The sequence below is a fragment of the Mytilus californianus genome, unplaced genomic scaffold, assembly GCF_021869535.1.
Source record: "Mytilus californianus isolate M0D057914Y unplaced genomic scaffold, xbMytCali1.0.p SCAF_1, whole genome shotgun sequence".
NCBI classification, from domain to species: Eukaryota; Metazoa; Mollusca; class Bivalvia; order Mytilida; family Mytilidae; genus Mytilus; species Mytilus californianus.
In genome coordinates this window covers 112577883-112598519 of record NW_026262581.1, presented here as the reverse complement: position 1 = coordinate 112598519, position 20637 = coordinate 112577883, and the positions used below count along the sequence as shown (strand labels likewise).

Sequence of the window (20637 nt, the reverse complement as noted above, 5' to 3'; positions counted from 1 at the left end):
GTTTGTGATTAGGTCTCAGTTAATGGGTAACCACTAGTGGTAGGTCAATGATATTTGGTATGCAGTTATATAAGCATTGGCACACCTCATTTCCATAGATTTGTTTCACCCTGTACCTTTAGTCATAGTTCATTGACTTTAAATATTTTGGATAACTTACATGGTAAATGTATTGCTATTTCAATTTCAACATTGCATTTTACTAACAAAATAACAAAAAGGCGAGACATATCTCTGTGTTAACAGTTTATTCTTTGATTGATTATTGTTTGCTTAACATACAGTGGCAAGTATTTCTTGCATATATTCAGGTTGAGATATAATTACATTTCTACATGGGAAGAGAAATTAGTTTGTTATTCTCATTTCATCTTAGTGTCACTGGAAACAAAGTCTTCTACTGTGGGCAATTAAAACAATTGCACCATACAAGAAGCTCTAGACTTAGAATTCATTAAATGTGCAAGTAAATTATTTCTGTTTTTCAGGTGTCCATTTCCTAGGCCATCCAGTGGGACAAAATAAGGCAGGGCAGCTGAAAGGTGGAATAGAACTATTAGTATTCTGAGCAATGTTTGCATTTAATTATATATTAATAAGTTTTTGTCTGTTCAATAATTCTAAGTCATGCTTAACGGTGTCAGCCTTTGAAATTTTTAAAATCAAACTTTTCCAAATTCATTTGTCATTAGATTATATAAAATACGTTTAAAAATATAGAAAATGAATGTATATTTGTGTGCTTGCTGTTTGAGATATGAACATTTGAAGAAATTTAATTTTTGACAAGAAAATAATTTCTCCAGAATTTGTAACATGTAGGAAATGTATTCACAAAATTGAATATTAAATTTAGTAGAAAAATCTGGAAGGAATAACAAGAATTGCTATTTTTTGTTTGTTTTGTAAAATGTGTATTTAAGTTTTATCACTAAAGAAATAAAACAAAATACAATATATTGAAACCTTTTTAAACCAAAACCTACATAAAGCATAAAAGCAAATTTAAATTAAACTCATCTTTTGAAATTTAATCTGTGTCTTCTATTTAGACATGAACAGATTTCATTAAATACTAGTTACTTAGCATAATTTTTCAAAAGTTTGCTTTAATAGGAAAGGACCTGTGGAGTTAAATATTTTTATGAAAAATAAAGATTCCATAGCGGAGGGGGCATTAAGTTTTACCCTTGTCCATCCATCTGTCCGTCCTGAAATTGGTTTCAGTTCTTTGAATTTGGGTGGTGTCACTTTTACCTTTATAGAGTAACGCCCCTTTACAAATGGAAAAATTGTTGCTGAATTTTTCGTTTCTGTTCTCTAACTTAAGTTTGCCTTAACCAAATGTTATGAATCTTTTACACAATGGTTATTACCACAAAACACAAATTAAGGTTGAATTTTGGTGGCGTCACTTTTACCATTCTAGAGTTACGCCCCTTTACAAATGGAAAATTGCTGAATTTTTCGTTTCTGTTCTCTAACTTAAGTTTGCCTCAACCAAATGTTATGAAACTTATACACAATACTTATTACCACAAAACTCAGATCAAGTACGAATTTGGATATGGTCACTTTTATCGTTCTCGAGTTATGTCCCTTTGTAACGTTATATGCAAGGGGCATGATCTGTGTCCCATGGACACATTCCCCATTTATGTTTTTGTATATTATATATATTGTTAAATGAATACAAGCAATAGTAAATTGAAACATTGTATATATGCTTACGACTGTTACCAGTATTTTGATTCATAAGCCTGTTGAGATAGTTTTGTTGCTGTATAATTTTTAGGCAGTTAATTTGTATCAAAAGCATATGAATAAAGAATGCTGTTTCTTATGTTCACACAATTATTTGTTAGACTTTATCTTCGTAAGGGAGATTGTTAGAAGTTACAATGTACAGAGGCTTATATGAACAATTGTTTCTTGTTACACAAAAAGGATTGTTAATTATGAAATTGATTTTTAACATCAAGTTACATTGAAAATAGTTTTTAAGATGATATATACTGTTAAAATTTTATACTTTTGCTTAATGTTCTATGTGTATAGGACAGTAATCATTATCAGACATCATAAATGTACTTTATTGCCACTAAAGGTTCTGTTATTTGAGCAATCATATAAACATGAATGATTTTACATCTTTATTCAAGAAGATTTTTTTTTAAATGTATAGTATTAGAATATAGTTATGTTACTATATAAGAAAAAGAGTGGGCACATTGTTATGAAGTACATTTGCAATTTTATATGTTAAAAAAATGATTGCTGTATAGTCATCACAAGGTATCACTTGTGTTGTTGTTTTTCTCTTTACTTGAACCACTCAATAAAAACCAACTAAACTTCATATGATCTCTTGTTGCATTATTGTTATAAATAGTACGAGAAACGGATAGCTTTAAATGTAGACATTTTAGCAAGTAGCATATTGTCCTTGTAACTTTTTAGGTCCCTTTTAGTCATACACCTACTGACATTTGTGGTATTAATAAATTCATGGCTTTCTTTTTAGGTAGATCCACAAAAAGTGTTTTGGACACACAAAATATTTCAAGTTTTAATTTCATTAGAAGACCGCTCCTTTTTTTCTGCACATGATCAAATCAGCATTCATCAGAAACTCATTCATATTAACAAATCTGGAACTAACAAATTATTTTTGTTATTACTTTTATTATTTGACATGAATAATCAGCCTGACTGAATGAGGGTTTATGAACATTACTTTTAATAGTAACTGATTATCTGCTTATTTTGTATGACAGGGAAAACTACCTACAGTTGATTTAGCCTCTGAAATTGGTAAATTGATTGCAGATCTTTAATATGTTATGAAATGTGATTTTTAGGACAAGGCTTTGATAAGAAATGTCCTCTAGAACTGTTTTCAAAATGTCTTTCATGACTTGCTCTCCAGAATTCTCATTTTAAATAACATGCTGAATATCATTGTAACTATTTAAGAATTATGTTTTCTTTGTATACCTACATTAGCTAGCTATATAATTACAGTCAACTACACCAGCTTCACTGCTTGTTTATATTTTATGCCCTGTCTACAATAGTAAGGGGCATTTTGTTTTCCTGTTTGTTTGTCTTTGCATCCGTCCATCTGTTTGTTCATTGTCCAGTATCTGGATTAAGCTTTGGTATAAGGCAGGGGTTATAAATGTTTTGGTTTAAAGTAGTTTATCAGGAAGTTGGGCTAAAATCAATTTGAAAAACATGATGTGAACTTTTAAATGTATGCCAAAGTAGGGTTTTCACTCAGATTTCATGGTTTGATGAACATGTGTAACAATTTTGTGGATTAAGTCTATAAAGAAATTTAATAACATTTGGAAATAAATGCAAATTTATAACAATAAGTAAATTGACTCAGAACGAATATTGCAATGATTAAAGCTCTTGCTTAACTTTGGTAGTTATATTTTACTACAACCTGTACAAAAATCACATTAACCTTGTATAATTTGCCTTTTCCAAAATTTCACAAATGTACACCTTAAATAATAGATACTGTCCATTTCAGCCAAATATCAGATACCTGTAGACAAAAAAAAATTATGTAGGTCTTGTTTGGAAAATACAAGTGATTTGTGTGCCATGATATTTTTAGTTATCTAGGCAGTGCCAGTCAACAAAGTCTGATATGTTTGGGGATATAACTGTTATCATTATCTTGAACCATTTTGATTCTAATTATGTACCCAGTATAGCTAGTAAAGGATATTTTCCATATTTTTCATTCTTGTGCTTCAGTTATATGTAATCTAAAAATCATTTTACTTTACACTGCTTTTGAAGTTTGCTTAATAGAATGTAAATAACTGAAGCCAGGGTGTGATAGAGGATATTTCATTTCTAATTTTTTTTTACTAATACATGTAGTGATTCATTGATAATTAATTAGTTAGTATATCTGTTATTATTCTATTCACATGTGAAAATGATTTTTGATTATTTGTCTTCTTTTAGTCAATCTTTTTGAAACATAATATTCTTGAATGACAACGAAAATAATTTCCCAAAAAGTTTTCCTTGTACTTTAAATCAAAGAAGTTAACAAGATAATTACGTAGTCATATTTATATACTAACAGCATTTATATAAAAACTGTGTTCATCTTAGTTGTAAACTATATATTTGTGCAATATTTTAAAGAAAGGTGCATTTTTACTGTATACAAATTATCTTTTATTTTGATTGTTTAAATGAATCTGTTTAAGATACTTTTGGGTTGTAAGTTGTATCTCTGGTAAATGTAACATTTACTGCAGGTTATTGTATCTTTGGTAAATGTAACATTTACTGCAGGTTATTATTGTATCTCTGGTAAATGTAACATTTATTGCAGGTTATTATTGAGAATATTTAGTTTTTAGGTAGGAAAGCTTATAAGATGAAAGTGGGGAAGAAGACATTTATTATTTTCATTTATTTCATCAGACTAATTCATTATCCATTGCATGATAAGTTTTTTCTACCATAAATTCAGAAATGGTGTTGCATTTAACAGAATATCATTGCTTTGGAAAGATTAATGTAGATGTCAAGTACAGCGACATAGAGAATGAATTGTAATTTACTTGTATGGAAGTATTAATTCTGAAATGGTCAATTGAAGTTTTATTATGTCTCATGTAAAATAACAAACAGTGCACTAGTTATATTTATTTGACGATACAATTTCCATCCATATTCAACCTGGGAAACACCTGAATAACCATGTATTTCAAAGTGGAATTCTAGGAATATATACATTTCTGATAAATTTAATAATAATAAAAAACATTAAATTCAAATCAGCTTGATCTGAAGTGTCTGTGTAAGAAAAACATTTTATTCATTGTTAAATCATTGTCTTGTTCTTTTAGCCATATTACTCAACCAAATATTTCTGTTAAGTTTCCTAAAGTATTCTCATTTGAAATTAAATTCCTATTCTTTGGAAATGATCATGCAATTGAAATTCTACAAATCCACAGTTTATTTCTAGTGCAAATGGTTTAATTATTAATTAAATTGTAAAAGAACTACTCTAAATTTGTTCAGGTTCTGATTAATGAGATGTCAACCAAATTGTGTATAAATGAATGTTGGTGGAATAACTTGCTTTAGAGATAACTCTTGTTTTTTTATTATTAATTTTAGAAGCCAAAATTTGTTAGTTATATAGTTTTCATGTTTTCATGATTGTTGTTTCACAGATGTAATCTTATCAAAATATATATCTGTTGTGTTGCTGTCAATAAATGGTTGTCCTCAAAGCAATTTATTTTTATTATACTGCCCATCAAAGATTTATTATAGTATACCAATGTTGTCCTTCCTTCAACACTTCGTACAATAACTAAAAATTGCTTTAACTAATTATCATGTCACTCTAACACCACATAAGGAAGAAAGCTCACTTTGATTTTGAAAATTGTTGCCTTTGTTGTTCCAGAGGTACAGGACTCTTTTAAACCGTTTGAATTAAGGCAATTTTTCACATAACTCCAGTATACCTTGATTGATTTCCCCCAAACTTTACCTTACTTTTAGGATTAATAAAGGAAGCTGTAAAACGTACCAAAATTGAGTTTGCTTGAATTAAGGTAATGGAAACTTAAAATACTTGTTGGAATTAGTGAAAGTAGCACACCATTTGATTTAATTTTTTTTTATATGTCATTCAAGAGTTATGAGACTTTGACAATCGAATGATCTCACAATAGACCACTTTCAGTTATGTCCTTCACTGGAAAAGTTTGCCAATTTTGCTCACCTTTATGATCTACTTTTACCAGATAGAGGGGATCGCCTGTATTCCTGCACTATTAAAGTTCATCAAGTGTCTTTGTGATCGTCATTATGCAGAACAAACTAGAAATAATGTTTGTTCCATAGGTACTTAATCACAATTCCCTAATGATATCAGTGCTGATTATCAATTATAAGAATTTAATTTGCCGAATAATTCGTGCAATATAGCATCAATTTTTTTTACCTTACTTTTAGTATTAATAAAGGAAGCTGTAAAACGTACCAAAATTGAGTTTGCTTGAATTAAGGTAATGGAAACTTAAAATACTTGTTGGAATTAGTGAAAGTAGCACACCATTTGATTTAATTTTTTTTTATATGTCATTCAAGAGTTATGAGACTTTGACAATCGAATGATCTCACAATAGACCACTTTCAGTTATTTCCTTCACTGGAAAAGTTTGCCAATTTTGCTCACCTTTATGATCTACTTTTACCAGATAGAGGGGATCGCCTGTATTCCTGCACTATTAAAGTTCATCAAGTGTCTTTGTGATCGTCATTATGCAGAACAAACTAGAAATAATGTTTGTTCCATAGGTACTTAATCACAATTCCCTAATGATATCAGTGCTGATTATCAATTATAAGAATTTAATTTGCTGAATAATTCGTGCAATATAGCATCAAATTTTTTTAACCACTCACTCAACATGGGAAGGAAGTGACCATGCTCCTAAACGCATGAATGATGTTCACTAAAACCAAAATTTTTGATGGAAATGCAACAAACTCATTTACATGAAAACAAAATCTTTTCAAATTTAGATATGTTGTTTCCTGTGACTAAATGAAGGTCAAGTTCAATTTTCAAGTTTTTAGCTGTTCTCGTTGTTGGGTTGTAGACCCTTTCAGTAGCAAAAGTGCTTAATATTTAAGTCTCCCAAACGAAGTTTGGGAAGACTTATTGTTTTTGCTCAGTTATTATTATTATTATTCTTCTTCCTCTTCCTCTTCCTCTTCCGCCGCTTTTAAATTTGAACTTGTCCGCACCCGTTCTCCAAAACCGCTTGTCAGATTAACTTAGGGTTTCACAATATGTTAGACTAACATGTCTAGTGGTGCAATCAGGGTTTTGTTTGTGCAATGGGGTTTATAAAGGGGTACTTTGAGGGGAAAAAAGAAAAGAGGGTTTTACTATAGAACCCTATGGGATTTTATTTTTTTTAATTTTCAAATGATTATAAATTGAAAACCGTTTGTGATACACACAATCTTTTTAATTGAAAATGTTCTAAATGATAAAACCCATTAAATGAAATACAGGGTTAGTCCCCAGGGGTCATCCCCACCCCCTGCCATTTAAGAAAGTTCTAATACCTTGTAAGTGGTCAAGATCCCCACCCCTAAACCATATATATTCTGGTTTGTCATGCTAAGATGGTTTGAATGATATACAGGGTTAGTCCCCAGGGGTCATCCCGACCCCCTGCCATTTGAGAAAGTTCTAATATCTTGAAATGGTCGATATCCCCACCCCTAAACCATATATATTCTGGTTTGTCATGCTAAGATGGTTTGAATGATATACAGGGTTAGTCCCCAGGGGTCATCCCGACCCCCTGCCATTTGAGAAAGTTCTAATATCTTGTAAATGGTCGAGATCCCCACCCCTAAACCATATATATTCTGGTTTGTCATGATAAAGCACATGAAATGAAATACAGGGTTAGTCCCCAGGGGTCACCCCCACCCCATGCCATTTAAGAAAGTTCTAATATCTTGTAAGTGGTCAAGATCCCCACCCCTAAACCATATATATTCTGGTTTGTCATGCTAAGATGGTTTGAATGATATACAGGGTTAGTCCCCAGGGGTCACCCCCACCCCATGCCATTTAAGAAAGTTCTAATATCTTGTAAGTGGTCAAGATCCCCACCCCTAAACCATATATATTCTGGTTTGTCATGCTAAGATGGTTTGAATGATATACAGGGTTAGTCCCCAGGGGTCATCCCGACCCCCTGCCATTTGAGAAAGTTCTAATATCTTGTAAATGGTCGAGATCCCCACCCCTAAACCATATATATTCTGGTTTGTCATGCTAAGATGGTTTGAATGATATACAGGGTTAGTCCCCAGGGGTCATCCCGACCCCCTGCCATTTGAGAAAGTTCTAATATCTTGTAAATGGTCGAGATCCCCACCCCTAAACCATATATATTCTGGTTTGTCATGCTAAGTTGGTTTGAATGATATACAGGGTTAGTCCCCAGGGGTCATCCCCACCCCCTGCCATTTGAGAAAGTTCTAATATCTTGAAAATGGTCGATATCCCCACCCCTAAACCATATATATTCTGGTTTGTCATGCTAAGATGGTTTGAATGATATACAGGGTTAGTCCCCAGGGGTCATCCCGACCCCCTGCCATTTGAGAAAGTTCTAATATCTTGTAAATGGTCGAGATCCCCACCCCTAAACCATATATATTCTGGTTTGTCATGATAAAGCACATCAAATGAAATACAGGGTTAGTCCCCAGGGGTCACCCCCACCCCCTGCCATTTAAGAAAGTTCTAATATCTTGTAAGTGGTCAAGATCCCCACCCCTAAACCATATATATTCTGGTTTGTCATGCGAAGATGGTTTGAATGATATAATGGGTTAGTCCCCAGGGGTCACCCCCAGCCCCTTCTATTTAAGAAAGTTCTAATATCTTGTAAGTGGTCAAGATCCCCACCCCTAAACCATATATATTCTGGTTTGTCATACCAAGATGGTTTGAATGATATACAGGGTTAGTCCCCAGGGGTCACCCCCACCCCCTGCTATTTAAGAAAGTTCTAATATCTTGTAAGTGGTCAAGATCCCCACCCCTAAACCATATATATTCTGGTTTGTCATACCAAGATAGTTTGAATGATATACAGGGTTAGTCCCCAGGGGTCATCCCGACCTCCTGCCATTTGAGAAAGTTCTAATATCTTGTAAATGGTCGAGATACCCACCCCTAAACCATATATATTCCTGTTCATCATGTCTCGAACATTTGAATGACGTATACGGTCAGTCCCCATTGGGTTCCCCCCACCCCCAATGTTCTAATATCTTGTAAACGGTCGAGATCCCCACCCCTCGACCATATATATTCCTGTTCGTCGTTTCTCGAACATTTGAATGATGTATAGGGTCAGTCCCCAGGGGTTCCCCCCACCCCCAATGTTCTAGTATCTTGTAAATGGTCGAGATCCCCACCCCTAAACCATATATATTCTGGTTTGTCATGCCAAGATGATTTGAATGATATACAGGGTTAGTCCCCAGGCATCACTAATGCATTAACTTTACTGGACCAAACCAATTTTCACTGGACTTTGTCCAATGTCAGGCGACACTGGGAATTACGAATTATGGGAGCTTCGTTTGGGAGACTTCGTAACAGCATCCTGTTACAATCATTTCTTGTAATTATATGATTTATTGTTTGAGTTATTTCTCTTTGAACAGAAATGGTATAATTAACAAGTATATGGATAAAATTAAACTGTGTTTCATTTCAACATAAATTGAATATATATAGGGTTCTTTCAAATGCTGAATCTAAACCTGTATTTAAATATTGGATTTTTGGGCACAGTTTTCAAGTTGGTCCAAATCAGGGTCCAAAATTAAACTTTGTTTGATTTCAACAAAAATTTAATTTATGGGGTTCTTTGAAATGCTGAATCTAACCATGTATTTAGAGATTTTGGATTTTGGGCTCGTTTATCAAATTGGTCCACATTGAGGTCCGAAGGGTCCTAAATTTAAACTTTTGTTTGATTTCATAAAAAAATTTAATACTCCTGGTTCTTTGATATGCTGATTCTAACAATGTACTTAGATTTTGAATATTGTTATTATATGAATTGAGTTATTTCCCTTTGAACAGAAATGGAGTAATTAAAAAGTATTTCATCAAAAATTGAATTCTTGGGGTTCTTTGATATACTAATTCTAACAATGTACTTAGATTTTGGATATTGGACCATAATAAGTAAATGTCCAATTTCAAAATTTTCAGTTATTTGACCACATTCATTTTGTGTCACAAACCTATGCTGTGTCAAATATTCAATCACAATCCAAATTCAGAGCTGTTTTAAGCTTAAATGTTGTGTCCATACTTGCTCAACTGTTCAGGGTTCGACCTCTGCAGGAAAATCCGGTTTGCTGTCACTCTGACAGCCTCTTGTTTGTAAAATACAGTCGTAAATATGATAAAACACATAATTTTCTATATCAACATGAAAAGTCTTGCACATGATTTACAAACTACACTCGAAATTTGCACATTTCATTAAAGATCTAGACCAGTTGTTATTTGCTATTTCAAAATCCAAATGAAGGAAGACACCCCAGCTACCTTAATATAAAATCTCTATTTTTACTGATGATACAGTTAATCAGGAACATATATATTGACATACTGTTCCCAGAGCTAATGCAGACCATATATTTTCATATTCAATCATTTTTATATTACCGCAAAAAATTTGCATTCGCATATTGCTATCATGTCATCATTGTCCGAAGACATTTGGTTTCCAAACAATAACTTAAGAATAAGTAAATGGATCTCTATGAAATTTAATCACAAGGTTCAATAGCACAAAAGGAAGGTTGGGATTGATTTTTGGGGTTATGGTCCGAACTGTTTAGAAATTAGGGGTCAAAAAGGGGCCAAAAAGGAATTTTTCTAGTTTCCAGACAATAACTTGTGTATAAATGTATGGATCTCTATGAAATTGTACCACTAGGTTCCATACCACAAAGGGAAGGTTGGGATTGACTTTGGGGGTTATGGCCCAAACCGTTCAGGAATTAGGGGTAAAAAAGGGGGGGGAAACAAGGTTTTCTGGTTAATGGACAACTTCTTCAGTATTAGTCTATGGATTTCTATGAAATTGGAACACAAGGTTCCATACCACAAAGGGAAGGTTGGGTTTGACTCTGGGGGTTATGGCTCAAACCGTTCAGGAATGAGGGGCAAAAAGGGGGGGGGGAGAGGAACAAGGTTTTTCTGGTTTCCAGACAAATACTTAAGTATTAGTCAATGGATCTCTATGAAATTGTACCACAAGGTTCCATACCACACACAGAAGGTTGGGGTCGATTTTGTGGGTTGTGGCTTTAATTGTTAAGAAACTAGAGGCCAAATAGGGGCCAAAAACAAGACTTTTCTAATACTGCCCTAGCTATTATGGGTCCAAAATTAAACTTTGTTTGAATTCATGGTTTTTGCTTTTATATGTTGAATCTAACCATGGAATTAGATTTTGGATATTGGACCATTAAGTAGATTAAATGTCCCATTTCAAATTTTTAAGTTGTCTGACCACAATTATTCTGTGTCAGAAATCTATAATGTGTCAAATATTTAATCACTATCCAAATTCAGAGCTGTATCAAGCTTGAATATTGTGTACATACTTGCCCCAACTGTTCAGAGGTCGACCTCTGAGGTCGTATCCAGTGGTAAATAGAGATGATGGGGTATATCACGTGTTTGTCGGTCCTTGTGTCCTATGCATCCCATTCTGTAGTTGTATAAAGGTTGAAATACTCCAGACTTTTGACTGGTCCTTAACTTCAAGGGGGGGGGGGGGTTATGGTTTTTTGTCTGAGTCAGAATTTTTTTTTAGTTTTTCAATGCTATCAATCAAATTATTTTTTTCAATATTTTTTAACACTACAAGGTATGGGGAAAATCTGGATTTAGAATTTTTTTTTTGTCATCTGCTTGACCAGAATCTTTTTTTCATCAAATTGGGGATCAGAATATTTTTTTTAGAAAAAACCAGAACCATCACTAGGTTAAATGCGAGAAGTAATCTATTGCAATAGATTTTCATTATACATGTATTTTATATTTACATAATTGTTTGTATTTTACTACCACGTTTATCCATTCGGTCATTACCATTTATTGTAAATGCGTTTGTGCCAATAAAATATTGTTACTATATGTCTACTATACTAGTATATAAAAATATTAATTTTCGCGAACCATTTAGGTCACGGAAATTCCATATTTTACCATCAGTAAGGAGAGTTCTACAAATAATGTGAATAGACAGAACCCCGATCCAATTTATCTTTTGCTAAAAGTGTTCATCATTTTCTGTTTTGTATCTCCTAACAACATTCCATTTTTCTCTAATTTCGATTAAAATATGCCAAAACCTGCAGTAAAAATAGATGTATGCCCCAAATAAACATTCCCCGATTGGTTGAACTACTGTGGCGTCGATGTAAAGCACACGCTTCCCAAGAGTAAGGAGAGTTGTAAAAATAATGTGAATACACAGACCCCCGAGTCCAATTTATCTTTTGCTAAAAGCGTTCATCATTTTCTGTTTTGTATCTACTAACAACATTCCATTTTTTCTATAATTCCGATTTAAATATGCCAAAACCTGCAGTAAAAATAGATGTATGCCCCAACTAAACATTCCCCGATTGGTTGAAAAGCTGTGGCCTCGATGTAAAGCAACGCAAGTGTAATAAAAAATTTGTTCCGGCGTGACATTTGTTCCGCCGGAACTTATTTCATAGAAAATATGTTCCACCAGAACTTATATCACAGAAAATAAGTTCCAGCCCTGTAAAATTTGTTCCGGAACTAATTTTTAAACCAAATGTGAAATAAGTTCCGGAACAAATATCACAGCTCCATGAATTTCGTTCCGATATAAATTGTTTAAAAAAAAGTCAGATAAATTCCCGTTATAAGAGTTAAAAAATTTTGAAATATCAAATTAAGTCAGCATATCTGTTGTAAGTAGATAATATGATTAAAAAACAAATGCACAATTTAGATTAAAATTAAGATTAACAACGGTGATAAAAAATTTAAACACCGTGACTATTTAATTTTTGCAGTTTTAGCCTCCTTGTTTTGTTTTTGGCAATTTTCACTTTGTTGAACATATTGCTTTGTATCACTCACAATACCTTTCCAGTAATATCTTTCTGTTATCTTATAGACAGTTTTATAAAGACCTTGGTGCCCACTATGGTCATGGCACAAGTTTAAAATACTTTGGACTTTGTCTTTTGTAACGACAAGTCTTTTGTTTAACTGACCAGTAGTTTTGTCCTTCTCAATATAATACAAATGTTCATCTTCAACTATGAAATTTTTCTGTGTGATTTTTCGAATTCTTCTTTTTTCTGCATCATTTGTTTCATTTGGATATTTTTTTTCAAGAATGTAATTAAATATTTTCCTATACTCCAAAGGATCCATATTGGATGTTTACACTTTTTATTATTATATATTATCAATGTAGTGCTTTTTTTATAATGTACTTGAATGATAACTTTAAACTCACTAATCACGGCTGGTAATCTACACACGCAGAACAATCGGTTCTGCAATGAAAACCGTGAGAGCATTTTCCGGTTATGCTTGAGTGGAGTAATTGTCACCGCCTCGAAAGGTATGTACATTTCTAAATCGAAATTTTCAAATTCAACTGATCAAAATATTGAAAATCGGAGAATGCTATGCTGTGGTGAATACTTTAACGAAGAGACACATGTATCATTTACTGTTGTGCATGGAGTAAAACTCCTACAAAATCAATCGTCCCACGAGTAATTGCCGAAAAAAGTGACATTTCAATTTTGAGATGGTTCTATTAACAGACCTACAAGTTCAATTTTTTTTGTCTTTCTGTCAACGGGATTGAATGTTGTTTTGGGCAGCGTGAACGCTGTCCGAAGTTGATAGACGTCTTAATAAATCTAAAAACTGCCAATTTTCATTATTTCATGCGTGAGGGGATCGGTTCTGATTGAGGACATCGTGAATGCGTGAGGGGAATGCAATCATATCTTTATATCGAAAAATGCAACAATGACTTCAAAGAAAGGCAAGTATCTTGCATAGTTTATTGACTCGAGTTTATACTAAATATAAATTGACAATGGAAATGGCTACAACGTAAATATAAGTGGTTTAGATTTATGATTGACTATGTTTTTTTCTCGTGTGCATGTATTAAGACTTTAATCTATGTTTTATATGGATAGAACACGCCAACATTGCCTGCAGTGTGATAAGTCATATACTCAAGTCCAAAGTTGAACTTCCATGTAAATCTGGTACATGACATCATACCCGACACAAAGTGCAGCTACTGTGACAAGACATTGTCATCTAAAGATAGTAAAAGAAGGCATGAATCTGTGGTCCACATGGGAGCCAAGCCTACTCAATGCTTATGTCTTATATGCGCCCAGAGACGGTACAAAGTCGAAAACTCTCCTGACAATCATTTGTATTACACTGTAAAGGATTGGCTTCCATGTAAACCACAGATTCATGCCTTCTTTTATTATCTTTAGATGAAAATGTCTTGTCACAGTAGCTGCACTTTGTGTCTAGTGTGTTTTCATGTACCAGCTTTACATGGAAGTTCAGCTTTTGACGTTGAGTATATGACTTATCACACTGCAGGCATTGGTGGCGTGTTATATCCATCTAAAACATAGATTTAAGTCTTAATACATGCACGCGTACAAAAGACATAGTCAATCATAAATCTAAACCACTTATATTTATGTTGTAGCCATTTCCATTTCCATTGTCAATTTATATTTAGTATGAACTTCAATAAAACTATGCAAGTCACTTGATTTTCTTTTAAGTGATTGTTGCATTTTTCGATATAAAGATAATTATGATTGCACTTCCCCTCACGCATTCACGATGTCCTCAATCAGAACCGATCCCCTCACGCATGAAATAATGAAAATTGGCAGTTTTTAAATTTATTAAGACGTCTACCAACTTCGGATAGCATGCACGCCGCTAAAAACGACATTCAATCCCGTTGACAGATAAAAAACTAAATTTGAACTTGTAGGTCTGTTAATAGAACCATCTCAAAAGTTAAATGTCACTTTTTTCTGTAATTACTCGTGGGACGATTGATTTTGTAGGAGTTTTACTCCATGCACAACAGTAAATGATACATGAGTCTCTTCGTTATAGTATTCACCACAGCATAGCATTCTCCGATTTTCAATATTTTGACCAGTTGAATTAGAAAATTGCGATTTAGAAATGTACATACCTTTCGAAGCGGTGACAATTACTCCACTCAAGCAAAACCGGAAAATCCTCTCACGGTTTTCATTGCAGAACCGATTGTTCTGCGTGTGTAGATTACCAGCCGTGCTAATGCCAATGCTCATTATTAAAGATAAGTTGTATAACCAGTGGAACATATTTCACAGATTAGGAACTTATTTCACCAGGTAAGGAACAAATTTCATTGAATAGGAACTTATTTCACAATGTAAGGAACAAATTTCATAAACCCAGAACTTATTTCACCAGGTAAAGTGTGGAACTTATTTTATAGAGATGGAACAAATTAAATAGAAATTGTCTGTGAAAAAAGTTCTCCCGGAATATATTTCATGTGATATTTGTTCCACTGGAACTTTTATCACAGGAACAAATTTTGGCTCACACAAGCACTCACGCAAAATTTTCCGTTAATATGTTGAACTTCGACCCTGGGATTCAACCGATTCACAAACAGAGATTTTCTTGCGCTCAAATGTAATTCTAAGTGAAGTATACTGATATTGTATCATGGTAAAATATTGTGATTTTGTACAGATTTCAGATTCTTTATTAAATTAACTTATAGTACATAAGTGTTCTCCATTACAAATCATATGATAATATACAAAACAACATTTCAAAGTTTTACATGTAGTGTATATATATATATATATATAGGGTTTGGTTTAAATAATCAAATTTTAAAGTAAATTTGGATTTTATTAGATAAATACTTACCATCATAAATTCTGAGTGTACCCCAACTGTGTCATTAGGTCAGATGGAATGTCCCCGACTAAAAATAAACGTACTATCACTGGTCCGGACATATACCCCTGTGTACCCATATTCTCCCATTCAATTTCCTCAAAACAGAAACGTAAGGAAAGGGGATGAAGGGGAGGCGGGTGGGACCTATAATTTATGATGGTAAGTATTTATCTAATTAAATCCAAATTTACTTTAAAGTTTGATTATTTTATAGCTATAAATACGTTACCATCATAAATTCTGAGTAACAGAATCTAACGTAAAGCTGAATCCCCATGTAACAGAAGAAACAGGAGGAAAGTTCAATCTTTGTGCTGAAACTATAGGTCCAAGAGAGTATAAACTCTTGGCAAAAGTAGCCATAGATTGGAGGTAATGAGAGATAAAAGAGTTCTCATTTCTCCAGAAACCTGCAGACAGTACCTCTTCTAAAGATGCACAGTTAAACAGAGCCCAGGATGTAGAGATACCTCTAACATCATGAGCTTAAACATTAAAACTATCCAAAAGTTCTGCCTTAGAAGAACCATAAGCTAAAGATATGCATTTGCATATCCAAGTATAGAAATAGTTTTAACAGACAGATCTGAGATTCCTTTTTTAATAGGAATAAAGAGTCTTGAGTTAGAAACAGAACGTTCTATCCAGATAAATAGAAAGGATTCTTACTGGACATAAAAGCACAGAAATAGAATCGCTAGGGAGTGCAGGAATCACGACTGGTACTGCATTCTTATATGGAATCTAATTCTTTGCCAAAAAAGCAGGATCAGTTAAAAGAGAAACAGAAGATTTATCCCTGTTAAATCGAAGCAAGCATCAGAAAGAGAGAAGGCATGGATTTCACTCCTTCTCCGTCCAAAAGCCAAAGCTAAAAGAAAACAGCATTTATAGGAAAGAAACCTTAAATCTATTTTTTCTGCTGGTTCAAAAGGAGAAAGTTTAAAAAAAGATAAAACTAGTCCAAGGTCCCACTTAGGAACTAAAGTTTTTTGTCTTGGTCTTTCAAGACTAAAACTACGAACCAAAAGAGAAATATGCTCATTGTTTCCAAAATCTGGACCACCAGAAATATGAATAGTTCTTGAAATAGCTGATCTATATCCCTTAATAGTAGAGGGACATAATCCTTTGGATTCAAAAAGAAAAACTAGAAAGTCTGCTAATTGTTGTACAGTGACTTGGAAAGGATCGTTTACCCGCTCACTACACCAATCTGAGAAGATTGACCATTTTGCATCATAGACAAGGCTCGTGGAGTCTCTGACAGACTTTGTGAGATGCTTGGTTGCTCCTTCAGAAAAACTTCTCTTTCTGAGGCTAACCCTGAGAGAAGCCAGGCGTGTAGATGAAGTTTTTCTGGGTTTTGATAAAGAACCTTGCCCTTCATTTGAGACAGGTCTGGTCTCAGAGGAAGAACTAGAGGACAAGCACATGATAAGCGCAGAAGGTCTGGAAACCATGACTGTTTGGGCCATGCTGGAGCAATAACTATGATCTTGCAATTCTCCCCTGCTATTTTCTGAAGTACTGAGGAGAGAAACCTGAAAGGAGGGAAGGCGTACCCGAACATTCCTTTCCAAGATAGGCTCATTGCGTCTACCGCAAAAGATTTCGGATCTGGAACCGGAGACACAAATGTGGGAAGTTTGTGATTGAGAGTCAGACTGGTCGCAAACAGATCTATCTGAGGTGACCCCCAATGAAGAGTCACAGCTTTGAAAACTACTTGAAGTAGTTCCCACTCCGTGTTTACTGGAGCAAGGGATCTGGATAGAGTGTCGGCTAGAATATTGAGGTGCGCCGCAATATGTCTCACCACTAGATGAACCTGGAGTTGAAAACACAGAAGGAGAATGTCTCTGGCTATCTGATAAACAGAAGGCGAGTGAGTTCCTCCCTGATTCTTGAGATAAGCTACAACTGTTGTGTTGTCCGTGGCCAGAATGACAGACTGATTCTTTAGAGACAGTTGGAAATGATTCAGTGCAAACAGAACTCCTTTCATTTCCAATACATTGATATGCTCTTCCAAAAGATCTGGGTTCCAGACTCCCGCGATTGTAAGTGTAAAGCAAAATTATATCTTGATGAAATATCATCTGGGGGAAAAAATGTTATAGAAGTTGTTATTTTTTTTTCCGGAGGAAAATATTTCACTGTGATATACTATCCATTGCCGTGAAATTCTATCTGGGAAGTTAAAATATTGAATAATTAATAAAAAAAACTTAATCTTTGCAAATACTATGTACTAATAATAGTGTATTTGAATATAAGCTAAATTAGTAAATAAAAAACCAAATAAATGTATTATAATGGGAAATAATTTCACAGATTATAATTGAAAATAATATCCTGAAATATTAAAGTAAATATCATTCTTTTAAAAGACAAATATCATGAAACATATGAAACAAAACCAGAAGTAATTTCACAGATCTTAATTGTGAAATAATATCATGATCAATTTAATATATAAAATAAGGTAAGTGTAATACAGGTAAAAGTGAGTTTTTTTCAGATCTCACATGTGTCTCAGTACAAATAAAAAAGTAATTAGAAATATAATTTTTTTTAAATCATGTTTTAAGTCATCTTACCATGTCTGGAAAAAAAATTCTGTGACAAATTATCCCTAGGATAAAATATCACAGAGGAAGAAATAAACCGTTACATAAGCCCCTCCAGATATGCTCCCCAACCGAGGGTGGAGGCATCTGTGAATAAAGTTAGACTAAGAACTTGAGGGGCCCCTCATTACATTTTCCCGTACTAACCACCATAATGGAAGATGTGAAAATAGAGGCTGAGTGATTGGAATCAATGCTTCCCATTCTTGTGAAGCTGGAATCCAAAACTTGTGCAGATAAAACTGAAGCGGACGAATGTGAAGGCGTCCCAATGGAATTACATCTGCCAGAGAATTCAATAGACCCAGAAGTTGCAAGAATTGACGTGCTGTGACTGATTGAACAGTCAGGAATAAATGTATTTTCTGACATAGTTTTGTAATTTTTTCCTCTGGGGGGGGGGGGGGGGGGGGGGGGGGGGGGGAGAACTACGCCTAGATTGGTTAGGAAATGTTCTCCCAGGAAAACAAAGTCTTGAGAAGGAACTATCTCTGACTTTTTCAAGGAAATTAGGAAGCCTAGGGACAGAAAGCAATTGATGACCAAATCTGTCTGAACCTTCAATTTGATTGGGCAAAATTCCTTGAGAAGGGAATCGTCCAGGTAGGAATGAATCTGAAGACAGGGAATGTAGGTGAGCTATAGCTGCCTGCATGATTTTGGTAAAAGCCAAAGGGGTTGTAGATAGGCCAAAAGGGAGAGCCTTGAACTGGAAAACTTTGTTGTTCCAAACGAAGCGAAGGTATTTCCTGTAAGTATGGGAAATGTGAATGTGGAAGTAATCACCTGAAAGATCCAGAGAGGTAGTCCACATTCCTGGAAGGATTAAAGCCCTGATTGATCTGTTGGTTTCCATTTTGGAATGGGGAACAATATGAAAGTTGTTCAGAATAGATAGGTCTATGACCGGCCTCATTCCTCCCGTCTTCTTTGGAACCAGAAAAAGACGGGAATAAAATCCCGGAGACAGAGTTAAGAGCGACACCTCCTCTATTGCAGATTTCTGTAACATAGTTTCTACTTCTACTGATAGAAGTTGATACTTGACTGGGTCTTGAGTATGAGACAAACTTATCGGAACTGCAGACAGAGGAGGTGGGTTCTTGAACTGAAGTGTTAATCCCCCTCGAAATATTGACAGCACATAACAGTCTGAGATAATTTTCTTCCACTGATTTAGGAAAAAAATTAACCTCCCTCCTACTGGTATTGATTTTTGAGAAACTTGTAAATTTTCCACTGGGGAAGCTGTCAATAACGTACGAGGGGGCAAGTACCTAGGTACTAGACCTAGATTTCTTGGGGCCCTTAAAACCACCAGAAGTCTTACCTGAGCTTTTACCGGAGTTATGGGATTTGTTCTGAGGTTTGCCGTAGTTATTCTTCCTTTTCTTAGCAGAAGAAGGAGGACCACCAGAAACAGAAGTACTAGTAGAACTAGATGTAGCATTAACCGACCTCTTGCCATTGTTAACTTGTACATTGACTTTGACAGGAGGAGGATTTTTCCTGAGTTCCTCTTGAACCTGCTGTAAGGGTAAACCAAACATCTTGTCAGAAAGTGGAGATTTCAGTAAAAAATCTTTCAAAGACTCAGCAACAGAAGTTTTTTCAAGAAACTCTACTCTTTTAGATAGGGTGCAATTAGCAATAGAACCCATTAAAGCAACTGAGATGAACCTAGAGCTTTATCCAGTTGAAGTAAAAAAGATCGTACTTCTGCTGGAACAACCGAATCTTCGCTGTTAAACAAATGTCCGGTTGCAGCTAGAAAATGTTCGGCTGTGCCAAGAACTGGAGAAGCACTACAAAGGAGATTCTCAGTCTTTGCCCAAACAGTTTGAGTGAGACGAAGACCATCTACTGGCTTTGTTCCCAATAAAGATGAAAAAGATTTGTCACAAATGGGAACAAGTCTACCCAGCGAAGAATCAAAGATATCAAAATCTTTGTACTTGAAGTGATCAGAAAAGGAAGACATACCAAAACCAGAGATATTGTTATTAGCAACCTTAAATTTTCACTAGCCGAATTAGCAATACCTTCATTGATAATTTGTAAGGCAAATGCCATATGGCCAGATTCAGGAAAAGAATTGTGAGAAGTCACAGTATCCTGAGAAATACCACAGGAAGCTTCAAAAGTTGAAGAAGGTCTCTTCGGCTTGGAAGGAGGGGCAAAAGGGAAATATTCTTCATCCCTCATCAGGGTATACACCTTATCCCTAAGATCCTTCAAGGATGAAGTCGGATCCTCAGTCTCCTTGGTGGAAGGTTGGTGAGCTGACTTAGAAGTAGGCTCAGGGGCCGTCTGCGATAGCTTGTGAGAAGAAGAACTACTAGTATC

General features: G+C 34.5%; 1 protein-coding gene and 1 long non-coding RNA gene across 3 annotated transcripts in view; one reads left to right on the top strand and one right to left on the bottom strand.

Annotated features, from left to right (window-relative positions):
• Window positions 1–5282, top strand: part of LOC127711112 (uncharacterized) — a 34563-nt gene extending 29281 nt beyond the window's left edge. The window contains exons 15-16 of one of the 2 annotated variants that reach the window (XR_007986506.1): window positions 489–4292; window positions 4330–5282. Coding sequence is in view for 1 of the 2 variants with exons in the window: in XM_052217066.1 (XP_052073026.1) it covers window positions 489–503 (15 nt within the window). In the remaining variant the exon portion in view is untranslated. Of the gene's footprint in view, window positions 1–488 lie in introns of both variants that reach the window. The other variant, XM_052217066.1, reaches the window with a different exon arrangement.
• Window positions 1–20637, bottom strand: part of LOC127711450 (uncharacterized) — a 344411-nt gene that overhangs the window by 251744 nt on the left and 72030 nt on the right. The window lies entirely within an intron of this gene.